The sequence below is a fragment of the Bacillus rossius genome, chromosome 8, assembly GCF_032445375.1.
Source record: "Bacillus rossius redtenbacheri isolate Brsri chromosome 8, Brsri_v3, whole genome shotgun sequence".
Lineage (NCBI taxonomy): Eukaryota > Metazoa > Arthropoda > Insecta > Phasmatodea > Bacillidae > Bacillus > Bacillus rossius.
In genome coordinates this window covers 29172905-29186324 of record NC_086336.1, presented here as the reverse complement: position 1 = coordinate 29186324, position 13420 = coordinate 29172905, and the positions used below count along the sequence as shown (strand labels likewise).

The following is a 13420-nucleotide window of genomic DNA, read 5'->3' as shown; positions in this document are numbered from 1 at the left end:
ACTTGTGACGGGTGTTCGGGTTACGTAATGGAAAGCAACAATATATACTTTTAACCACTGCCAAGTGTTCCGACACCGTACGTTCGCTACCAATAAGGAATACAGTCGAATGTATCGTTGTTTGAAAACAGCTCCAGCTCTTAAAAGACAATCTACGACACTTTTGTTGGAATTTAATCACTCGGCCGTTTGGTCGTTGGAGTGGCCCCTTTTATGTGGAGTGGACCATTTGTCCCCAATCCTCCCCCTCTCTCACCCTCCCATTACGTGCTGCGCTCGGGAGAAAGGCTTTCCGCGCAGAATCAAGATTCGCCCGCCCGGCTAATGGAAAGCAGCTCCAGAAAAGTGGCCAGTAAGCCCGTTAGCCGGAAATGTCAAGGAAAGTTCGTAATGGTGGAGCTATAACGCCTTCTTGTTTCTAAATCATTGTGCCTGCGAGTGAATTCATTAAACACATTACACTTATTTTAGCAACTCAGGGTGGTCTCAGACATTTCATAAGTAATAAATCGAAAACTTTGATACTCATACAATTATACAGTTTCAAATAGTAAAGTCAGCATACTGGAACAAGAAAAACACAATCCAAACAGGTTACAAAATCTGTTTTCAGATAGATTTAATTAAAATAAACTTGAAAAATTCGAATCATAAATGATAATCATTCGAATTATCATGATTTAAACTTCAGAATGCGGAAGTTGTTACAACTGCAGGAAGGTAAAAGCTACGATAAAAGATTTAATTAAGTTTATCTGTAGATCTACTCAAATTAAATTAACAATTTTTTTTACGTGATTAGAGTCTGAATTTGGGAAAATAATGTCTGAAGTGTCGTTAGTTGCACAAAGGTTTTTTTTACCGTCATAGGATTTAATAGATTAGACAAAAAATTAATAAAAATTGATAATGTGGATGAAACATGTCGACAGAGAATACATAAACCATTGGGTGTGTAAATTATTTCTTTAATCACTCTCCTTAACTGAAACTTCTAACTTGTCAGTGTACTAAAAGTAATAATACGTTTAAAATATAATTTACTCAACAAACGATGTATGACCAGTGATTAACTTCTTAAATTAATTTTGGTCTCAGCTCATCAAATTGTTTCTGTTATGCTCTACCCTAAAACAAAAACCAAAAAAGGAAAATGTGTTTATTTTTCGTAGGCTATGTAATATTTCTGCCTTGTGAGAAATTTTTTAGACTAATTCATTACCAACAAAATGAATTGATTTATAGATGATTTGAATCATTAAAAAAAACAAGGTATTTAAGGCTAGTGTAGAAGCTAGTTAAACTAAGAGCAATATTCTAAATTCATGTGTTGATAACTTAATGCTAATAAATAGTTACAATAACATATTTAGAAATTAAATGTCAGATTTTACATAGGGGACTGAAAAATTATTTATTAATTTCTTAATATATCATTTAACTTTTAAGTAATTTGGAATTTTATGGTGCCTATTCATAACACAAGTTTTGTTTTTCAGACCCCACTTATCATGGCATTCGTTGGAATACCTATAAAAATGATGACATCCAAGTTAAGCAGTAAGTGAGTTTTTAATAAGTATTAAGATACAATTACTAAACAATAACTTAGTTGTGTAAATTAGGTTTCACAAATTCTTAGACAATAGATAATATTTCATACTACATATTTGTAATATTATTTTTATTCCATTATCTTATCATGCGGATCTGTTAATAATCTAGCGTTCAACCATTTATGCATGTTGACCACTCGTCTTAGATTTATTTACATTAATTAATTATTTGTAAACTAAATTTTGATTATAATGACATTTTTAATTGAGGTGTTAAGTTCAATGTATTTGTTACCCTGATATTAGAAAATAGAGAAGTTATGTATTTTCTTTATCCTTTGTTTTTTATTCTAAATATATTTATATTTTTTCGGTACGTAGTTGATTAATGTGTCAAGTAAAAAAAAACAAATTGAATTGATTTAATTCATGCAGCATATATTTCAGCATGTCCAATCACTGGGTTTCATATGAACAGAAATTTGATTTAAATATTTATATTTTTTTATAATTTGTTTCTTTAGTTTCTATCATGCAAATCTGTTGTTTCTCTCTCTCTCTGCAGAACCAACAAACACCACCTTGGTTGTCATCATGGTCCTAGTGACACTTATATACCTGCCAGCCAACATTCTCCTGCTAATTGGAGTTTCGGACGTAAGTGTTCAAGTTACCCATGTTCACGGAAACAATATTTGTTTTCGTAGTTACAGCCAATCGATTAATTTAATACATGCATAAACTATTAATGTGTTAGTTAAAAAGCGCCGTAGACTTAGTGAGGATAGGTTATTGACTGACAATCAGTAAACGTTAGTTTTGTATTCATTATCTCTAAATTCGAAATAGTTTAAGTTGGTACAAGTAGGCAACGGCATTCTTTAAAAAAAATCTCTACACTTGAATCACTTGATTCCTAAGGTTATCTCACTGATTTAACAGTTGTGTTCACTTAGTTTTTGACGTGATAACGTCTTAAAAATCGATGAACGCCGGCTGCACGCACGAAAAATTGTCACGTTCCGCCTGAGTCGAGCGTGCAAGAACCGGCCAACCACCGTGTGAGAAAATCTTCTATAATATCAAACAGGTTAAGGGGTGCTTTTTAATTAATTGTTCGTGATTTTATTTAAACAAATTATTTAAATTAAATTTGCAAAAACTGTAAAAAATATTTGAAAATAAAAAGTAAGAAATTTTTCATTAATGTTTTCTTATGACGTTATCACGTAAAATTATCGTCTGTAAACCGACTTTACAGACAAACCCCCCTTTTTATTTTAAATAAACTCCACTCTTTAGGCAAATAAATTCACTGATGCATTATATATTTAGAAGGTGTGAAGTTTATGTTACTTAAAAAAAACGCAATGATACAATAACCACATCTTGGTTAAGGGAATTGTCAGATGACGGCATGCTGTGACGTAGTTGGAGTCACTTTTAAACCTGGCCATCACCATAATGTTTCGCCCAAAGCATTGCGAAAATGGTGTTTGATAAAGTCAGATTATTGTTAGTAATAATGAATAAGAATAACCATGTTAAAACAGTTACACTCATAAATAAAATCCATAATTTTTTTTGCAATGAAAAAACTACGCTACAACCAATGTTTTGGACGTCAATTTTTTAGAAAACGACTTCACATACTTACCACGTACCTAATCATGAAGACGTGGCCACCCCTACACAAAATGAAACTTTTTTTTCCCCTTCCCAAAGACAGCTAAACTATATTGTTGATTGGTTATCATTTAAAAATTTTTTTAGGTCGGTCCGAAATAAATAATAAACAATCGAAACATTTGAAAATAATTGCTGTTAATAATGCTTACTTATTTGATCAATCTGTTGCCAGATTGATCCAGCCGGCTTGTTAAGATTAAAAAACTTATCTCAGTATACCTAATATTATTATTAAATTAATTTTTAATATATTTTATTTTACTATTAGTTGGTATTTATAAGAACATAAAATATTTTCTATGGACCATATAAAAATCATAATTATTTTGAAAAAATTAGTTTAATACAAAATTACAATTACTATTTCACAAGAGAATCTATTTTGTAATAGATGGTCACTATTAATAACTAGTTATTCCATAAAATTATTTTCTGTGCTGAAACAGAGCCAAAATTTTAAATAATATATGATGTAAAATTGTTGACAAAAACAGATGAAACCAAGATGGCGTTTGTCAGTTACATCTCCTTATAAATTAAAGTGGATTATTATCAGACTATTCTCTTGATGAAATAAAATAAGAAATGGCATCTCTGAAAATCTCAGAAAATACAAAGTTTCAGATATATTTAAAAAGAAAAATATTAATTTATAAAGTTAAGTCTAAAACATTTGTACTCTTTGGCGTATTCTTGGCAACAGAGCACACCGAAAAGGGAACAGCGCTAATGGCATTAATCTTGCATTGTAAAGAGAGAGTAAATGCTTATTAAAATGCATAGTAAGGGTGAGACACACTATAGTCGTCGCTTCATTATGGTAATAATACATCTCACGCTAGTATACTCACGCGTATATCATTACGTCAAGCTTCTCGTCAAGGAGAAGTACGTTCAGTAAATACATTCTGTGGTAAAAGATCCGTATCACAATAAGATTGAGTTGCCAACCTAGCAAGAACTAAAGTTCCTGTGGTTTATTTTTTGCAATAATTTCTTAAGTGTATTTTACCTTTTTATAATTAGTATTGTACATTATTAAAATAAATTCGCAGCAAAATAATCAAATTTTTTCAAACAAATTGCTTTAAAGACAAAAATATTTTTTTTCCGTTGTGGTAGACAATTTGTGATTTTAAATATTGCGTATTTAAATGTCCCTTAAATTAAAATTTCTGAACCCTGATTCGAAACCTATCAGTGTTTCAGTAACTTTCAATAGCAAAATAAATCATTTCAGCTTGATATGTGCGCAACACATTTTTTTTTGGTTAAAATCTAAGTAATGAACATATTTGTATGAAAAAAAAACGATATATTAGTTACGGTATAGTTTTTTTGCTGAATATTGTTTTAGTTCTATATTTTTCGCTTCAAACCTCCCATAGATCTGGCATAGATACACATTAAGTTCATTATGTTTCATTTGGTTTACATTCATTAAAATGAACCCCCGAAAACTAATTCTGTATAACTAACTGCATAATAAATGCTGGGAATCTATGAATATTTAGTTGCATCAAATTTATTTCTTTAAGTCTTGAAATCATAAAAAAATGTATATTTTCCAAAGATTCTCGAGTTTTTTTAGACAATAACTTTTAAAATAATAAAAAAAGTATTTTATCCCGAATTTCTATTCTTTTTAAATAAAGAACTGCACTGTTGAATATCTGAGGCAGCTATCCATTAAATCTTATATGATAATAATATTAAGTATATATTTTATACGAACACTATGCCACTTTTGAGTAAAGGAATTCTGAAAAATTTGCTAAATAATATTTTATTTATTTTTCCAGAAAAAATCGACGTTGCTTTTGATCTGGCTGTTTGTGTACGCGTTGACATGGACAGCAGAAGTTATATTCTTCATATACAAGATATCTCAGGGACTAGACACAGTTGATAAGCTGTTTGTCCTTTTGGGACTCATACTTATTGGTAAGTTAATCACCAATGAATAGTTATACTTTTCCTCAGTGGACTGAAGAATTTATTTAAATAACTATTTTCAAAATATATCTATGGTTATTTAAGATATAAAAGAATGATTTGGCTAACTCTCAAAAATTTTAAGAGAGTGCATCAATGGAGTGTTTAATAATGATATAGCATAGTTCTTAACTTTATTTATCATGCTCATAAAAGAGACTATATTCCCGACTGAGCGCATGATTCTTAAATGCGCATGATTACTGCATAAAATTAATGCGTGTAGTTGACCATTGCATTACTTATAACACTAAAATCAAAGTAGTTGAAGTAGTTGGTCCCACTAGGTCAATATAAAGACTTTTTCCTTATGGTGTAAGTCCTGGAAATCCTGGCCCAATAAAACAAGAACTTTTTTGTCATTTTTAAGTTAAATAAATGTTCATTTTACGAGTTAACAATCATACTTTTCCTATGTATATATCATTACAACCTAACAAAACACTTACCAAGAGTAAAGTGGGGTTAAAATTAAACATTATACACAAATAAAATTAGCAAGAACATACCCTTAGGTAATCAAACGTTAACAAATCTAAACCTGGTGTAAATACGTTGTTTGTAGTGTTCAAAAGTCGTGACTGTTTTTCAGACAAGAATGTCAATATTGTTGTCTGGAGTGACACGCTTTACTGTTATTGATGTAACAGCAACAGTATGGCATTATTTATAACAATTCCTGCAGATTTCGAGGCTGATATGGTTTTATTGATTTACAGAGCACCCAACACTGAAGTCACGCCTGTCACGCTGTCAAATGTTAGCTTCCAAGGCCTTTTTCTAAAGTTAGTCAACAAATTTTGGAGGGTTATGACGACACCGTAAACAAATATTTTGGTTTGAAAAGCTGAATGATTTGATTTTCCATTAAAAATTTGTGTACAAACCTGGTTCTAAAATATGTTTGATTTTGGACGGGATCAGCCAATCAGAATCTTTTCCATCTAACGAATTATTAAAATAGCGAAAAAAATATGGGAGATAAAAACTGGGTATGAAGGAAAATAACTAAAATAATTTTAATGTTAAGGTCAGAGATTAGGAGCCATGCCTGTAAAAAAAAAAGCAAATGTGTGATGTAATGATCACAGAAATTTAATTTTGAGCAAGTAAAAAAATATTAATGTAATTAAAAATTACAACTGTTTTAACACACACACACACACACACACACACACACATATATATATATATATATATATATATATATATATAGTTACGAAACATAAGCAAGGCTGCGACGTGCAGGTGCAGAGCTGGCTGGTGGCTCCACACGGCCACTGACGTCACGCTGCCGCCGCAACGTGAGAAGTGCCGCGCGCACCTGGGTCGCCGTTTCCCCTCCCTCCAGCCCACCATTCCCCGCGCGACGCTTTATCTTAGCGACATCTGACACCTGACAGCTGGGGAGTCTCGCGCGCCACCTGGCAGCTGCCGACGCGTGTCTAGAGATTTCTCGCGCCGGGTCGGCGCGGAATGACGCTACTGGCCCCAGCCGCGCTCGTGATTTCTAGAAGTGGCGCCTGCGATATATAAGCCGAGTACGCCGGCCTCAGAGTTCAGTTCAGTGGAGTCGGGAGTTTTCCCATGGCGGAGTTTCCGGGCGATAGAGCGGCGAAGTCCCTGGGCGAAGGTTCCAGGGCGGAGAGTTTAGTTCCGGGAAATAGTGTCGTGGGCGCGGCGGAGTTCCGAGCGAAGTTCCGGGCGAAGCGTCGAGTTGATCCTCGGCGATAGGAAGTGTGCGGCGGCGGCGGAGTGCGGCGACAGAGTCACACGACGGAGGTCCACGAGGGGTGCTGCGGCGAGAGTTGCGCCAGAGGTGCGGCCCAGCGAGGTGTGCGGTGTGTAAAAACGAGGGACTGGGGAAGCAACATTTTTAAGTGCAATTGATTATGTGGAATTTTTAGATTATTTGTTATTGAAGTTAATAGTGGCAATAAATAAAACTGTGTGGTAGTAAAATCTTTAATTGGGCTATCCTTTACGAACCCAAGTAGTTTCTTACACGACGATTTATTAAATCGTTACAATATACCGTATATATAAACCAGTTCTAGTATTCCATCCAACACTGTGATGTATTATTTTAGTATAAATATAATACTTATAAACATTAAAATTTTGGGCTAGCGTAGTACAGGGACAAAATTTGATAGTGGGCCAGGATTAAAATCATGCTTGTATTTATCTGTCTTATTTTGTTGTGTGTAGGATAAAATGAAATCTATATTTCTTCCAATATTCCTTAGTAATTTCAAGTCAGCTGAATCCATGATAAAACCGCTGTTTCTGTAGGTTACAAAGGACGACTTGAGGTACCCGCCCTCTGACGTCACGGACGTGACGTGACACACGTGGAGAGGGAAGTTGTGGGACACAAAGCAGTCGCTTTGATCCCTAACGCTGCGTATGATCGCAAGGAAGCATTTGATATTCTTCCGTTAAAGCGTTTAAATAATTGTACAATATTTTTTCGGCCCTCATTGTGAGAGTTAATTTTTACACATTAAAAAATGAGCGTTTTAAATAATGAAATATAAAATTTGTAGTAAAGATCGCTCAAGTAAAACTCTCAGCGCACTAGCGTGTGTATTATAAACACTTAGTCACTGCAGACGACAGAAAGTTAATTGCTGAGTACGTTTACATTCACATCGCCTAAAATACTAAATCATCCAACGCAGAAAACTTCGTTTCAGATAAAATGTAATTAGGCCTAGAACAAAGAAAAGTGCTCATGTCCGAGAACTACTTTCTGAACAAAGACACTTTCCGGTTTTAAGGGAAATTAACATTTAAATCAATGAAAATTAAACACTTTGAGTAAGATTAAAACCATGTATTTATACGGACAGCCTACATGGCCTGCCACATTCGCGCAGTCGCGTCTGTGACTACTATCTAATTGGATGTAACACACCTCGGTAATAGACAAAACTAGTGTAGCAAATAAGTTTGTAAGGTTTTTAGGCATTAATTTTTCTACATAGTATAATTATACATTTCATAAGCCGCATAAAAACGCAGCTAAATTGTGAAAACTGCACATGCCGACATCTGCAGCACGGCCTAGGAATAGTAATTACAGAAAGTAGCGGTATTTTCCGTAAAAAATTGAGATAATTTGGAAAATATATTTCTGAGTTCAATTTTACGATTATAATTATTACATTTTATTGCAATATTTTTTCTCGGTTTTAATGTTTTTACCTCACCATTTCCCTGGACTTTATTGCCCTTCACACAATTAAGAATTCTTCTCAGTAAACAAATTTAGAGAAGGCAACATTTTTGAGTTATGAATATTTAACGCTATAGAAGCGAAGAAGGAAATACTAAATATCCAAGGTATGCTCGTTAAAATTACATTTAAATGCCTATGTGGGACAGATGTTCAAGTCATTACAAATCTGTTTTACCTTCAATGTCATATACTTTAAAATAAAATACAATATATTTTAGTTTTAAGGATAACTTGCATTGTCAAAGTCATACGGGTTTTCTGAATAATTTACTGGCGATATATTTTGCAGTAAACTATATTTTTTTAGTAATCAGCCAACTGTTTCCATACAATGAACACGTAAACACTGTAACATTTCGACACAAAACTTAAATCAAAACAACGTGTCCTGCTTTAACGCATAGTACGTGTGCGTGTGGGATTTCAAAATCATAAGGATTTTCCTCTTCATGAAAATAAATAAATCTGGTCTTTTCGTTTTATTTGCCGTGGAAAGCAGCATGCTTTGAAAAACACGTCCTTAAGGGGCCTCCCTAGTAGCATCAGAAGTTAGCGGAACACTATGTTTTTAAAATAATGATGGGACTTTATTAATCGACACTACGAATCTGAAAATTTTTCACCCACGAGAAGATAATACACGAATTGTCTGTATACTTTTACATTTTGGTTTTTTTCTATCAAAATATGAAATAAAAAATCACCAACTTGTCCAACTTTGGGGCCATTTTATACTGCTTAGGAGAATGACAGAAAAAAAGTACAAGTCTAGAAAAAAAGATAATTTTTTTCTGAAGAAATTCATGTATTTAAAACATATAGTCATCGCTTTGAATTCCGAGATATCTTTTCCACAATTTCTGCAAATCCTGAAAGTTTTCCACCGTCTCGTGCTGCCGCTCGGCGAAGCCAGCTCGCAGGCCACATCTCAGGTAGCGTGGTGGAGGAACCCGTTCCCGGAGGGGAGGCAGGCTACCTGTGTGTGCGTGCGTGCGTGCGTGAGAGGGAGACAACCCACAACCGGCACCGGTAAAAGATAATCCCGTGACCGAAAGAAATTCTCAGAATTGCTTTTAGTGTGCCTCGCCACAGTACCATGTGCTCGACTTACTCTGTGACTATATTCGTGTATCTCTAAAACATTGCTTTTGTTTAAACTACAAATATCCTAAAGCTTACCATACTAGATCATGTATTACGAAATAAAGTATTGAAACTAATCAATCAACACATTGAAAGTTGTCCTACAAACTATTTATTGGTGGCTTTATAGTCTCGCTAGCTAATTCGACAAAATTTATATATAATTTTTAACATGAAAATACACTTCATTGTTTTTCCTTTTATTTTTAATAAAAATTCAAGAAACAATTATTATACTACCCAATATTTTTTAAAATTATTTTAGTTTTCCAAAATGATTTTACACATCTTACAACGCCAAGGAAAAATTTTATACTGGTATTAACCAAATGGTTAACTATTTACAAAAGTTTTGATACTTAAAAATGTAGGTTTTATATAAAATGTATCTTAAATTAAAAGAAAAATCGTATTTTGAAAACTAAATGTCATTTTGCTATGCTTTTTGGTTAGATAGATATCTGATTGTCTGCACTGTTTTAAAAATGTTCATGGAATGATAAATAAAAAATAAAAACTAGGGAAGTTCTATATTAAATAAGCTAGTCAGAATTATGTAAATGTTCCTCCTGGCGCAGGAATCACGAGGAGGATTGAAGATGAGGTCAGTGACCGATCGCTCACATATGTAGCTATGGATGGTACGTTATTAATTACAAAATTCAAAAACTATTTTGAAGTTAAAAAGTATAATTAGTGGCAATGTTTAATAAAGATGACGTAAATTTTCAGATAAACTTATTTCTACACCTCAATTAATTAATAAGGGCAGGAAATAAATTTTTTACAGCAATTATACAAAAAAATTTTAAACCACAATTAATTTATCCAAAAACCAAAATTAAGTAAATATTGCCCACACATTACAACATCCACGAAAGAACCTTGCAAATTATTTTTGTTAGATGCATTATTTTGCATACAAGTTCTTTATTTTTTTATACTTCACCTACTTATAATTGTTACATATTTGGCACATGGTCCGTCACGCCCAATTAAAGGGCCTGAATAAGTAGAACGCGTTTCTGATCAAATTGCACGCCTGTTACTTTACCTGCTACCCAGAGCGGTGTGAAATAAATTATTGTACATTCGTGACGTTGGCAATCAACTTAAATATTTATGAGTTAAAACCAAACATAACTATAACGGATAATCAAAGAAATTTTGAAATTTTGAAAGTTTGTTCTGTTTTTATATAGTACACAAAGCAGTTAAACCATAAATTATTTGTTGTTGAAAAAAAATAATCCTTAACCTTTCATGCTTTTTTCATTTATTTTTATTAACAGATATTTCCGTTTAAGTAATACTTATATATATATATGTATATATATATATATATATATATATATATATATATATATATATATATATATATATATAACAATATAGCAATCTAGAAAAAAAATTAAGGTAGCCTTATTCCAAATATGTTATGATAGACGTTAGTTAACTAAGAATATAAATTCGCTTTACAACCACAGCTTGTACACAAGTAAAAAAAACATGGTTCTACTTACAGGCTGTATTGAACGTAGGGTAGGTTTATGACAAATACAACAGCAATAAACATATGGCTGAGTCTGCTTTCATGTACACTTTTTTTTTAAGTTATCACTTTTAAAGCGGGTAAAGGGTACCTATCAAGTAGCTTAGCATTACCCAAAGTGAATGTCGTTCTCCAGAAAATGTTCGAACTATGTAATATTTGTATCACTGTTGCGTTACAGACCTGCAACTTTTTTCAGTGCGCGATGTCACTCTCATGTAAAAATATGTCGTGTTTAGCGCAAACGTGTTCGAATGAATCCACATCGAGCTGCCAAAGAATACCTATCGATGTCGGCAACATACACAACACACAATATACAAACCAACGTTTACAAGTGTATTCATACGTAAGTATAAAACTGGCGGCGGGCCATGATGCAGTTGGTTCTTCGCGTACAGTCCACTGACGGGATTAGAAGCGTCAAAGATCTTATATGGCTATTCTGTAAACTTGTATGTCATTTCACTGCCTGCTTTAGACAAACAACATCCATTACTTTTAGCTTTGGCTTGAAAAGAATTACTCCGGACAGCTTTCTTATATGACTTATTTCAGCTCCTCGTGCGACCAGCGTGTATACCTAATTTGTCCGCGGCCTTATCTTTGGGTGAAAAATATTTGTAAGGGAAGTTGTATCGGTAATGTTCATCATGTATTACATAACAATTAGACTTAGATACGCACATGTGTTTTTAAAATATATGTTTAATAACTTTCAATACAAAGTATGTGTTGAATTTCATGTATTGAATTTTTTTTACATTATGTACGAACATAATAATCACAATATTTCATGAGAAATTTTTAAAACATTTTACAAAGTGATCTCTAATTTCTTCCACACCTCATGGTTAACCTTACTATTTTATTTCATGTTTCAGTTGATTTAAACTGTTTGGAATCATAATATGACGGACAATGAAGAATATTAGTTTCAGTAAATTTTATGAGAGGATTTACTTATTACATTAAATATACCTCAATTTTTACCTCAAAGGAAAATAGTTGCATATCATTAAATGATAAATATTTGTTTCCCATTAATATAGTTTATGAACATAACTTATTGTTATAATACCTACATTAGTTAAATTGTGTTTTTGTAATGCTCTCCTATTTCAGTAAAATTTTTGGGCAAATTGAATAGCATATAGTCGATCTTTAACATAAGCTTTTGGAATACATAAATATAATAAATTATGTTCTCGTGATTTTAACAATTAAATACTTCTTCGCATGAAAAAATTAATTAACTAAAAAATATTTCAGTAATTTATACTTAAGGACTAAAAAATTTTATTTTTATAATATAATAATATTGTATGTATGTATACTTTTCTGAAAAAAGTAGATTCAAGAAAACAAATTTTCTTTTTTTTAATTTTGTTCTTGAACTTACTTGACAAGCGATATTGAACTTCAACTTTATACTTTCGGTATAGCACTTTTCGATTTATTTTCTCCAAACGGGAATTAAAAGTAAAGAATAAATAACATTTTCCTCTATAATTATTGCAGCCGTATACTGAAAAGTTTAACTTTCCTTTATTTGCATGATGCGGAGCTCCTAACTACACAAAATTTTTGTTATTTATTTTGAACGTTGTATTTATGTTTCCTTACAAACTTAAATGAACCTCTTAACATTTAATTTCATCAAAAGTTATACAATGTAAGTATCAAGTTAAAATATTTTTAAGTGTAGTTGTGGCTATTTTGTTGTTGAAAATGACACTCTTAAGTTTGAATGAAATTGAGATATGATAAAATTATATTTGTAGTTAAAAACAGATAATTCATTTCAAATTCAATCTTTTGTTACATGCATATTTCCAAATAAATTTGACAATATATTAAATTCTATGCATTTGAATCTATTCGTATATTCTGCAGCATTAATTCCTTTAAGCAAATACTTATTACGTACAATGTACTTTTAGTCCTGTCGTATAGTTATGCAAAAAATTGTATCAAAAGTATTGTTTCTTCTATGCGGTTATGGTTTAAAAAGAAAAAAAAAGTAATTTAATTTATTTTTAAATTCGGTTGTCAGTAAGAACACGTATTTAGTGTAATAGGGGAAGGTCGGGTAATACCGGACAGCGGGTGATACCGGACAGTACCAGTTTCCAGAGGTGCGCGCTAGGGGCAGCACCAGTCGGTCGTTTGTCTCGTAGGTCTCTGTGAAGGACACGCAGTGTCGCCATTATGAGTTCGTGCGTTGTCTGCTTGTTGAGT

At 32.5% G+C, this 13420-nt stretch overlaps 1 protein-coding gene across 1 annotated transcript in view; it reads left to right on the top strand.

Moving 5' to 3' along the window:
- Nucleotides 1–13420, top strand: part of LOC134535296 (uncharacterized) — a 75008-nt gene that overhangs the window by 14371 nt on the left and 47217 nt on the right. The window contains exons 3-5 of the mRNA XM_063374363.1: nucleotides 1500–1560; nucleotides 2122–2213; nucleotides 5048–5189. Coding sequence (XP_063230433.1) covers nucleotides 1500–1560; nucleotides 2122–2213; nucleotides 5048–5189 — 295 coding nt within the window. The remainder of the gene's footprint in view (nucleotides 1–1499; nucleotides 1561–2121; nucleotides 2214–5047; nucleotides 5190–13420) is intronic.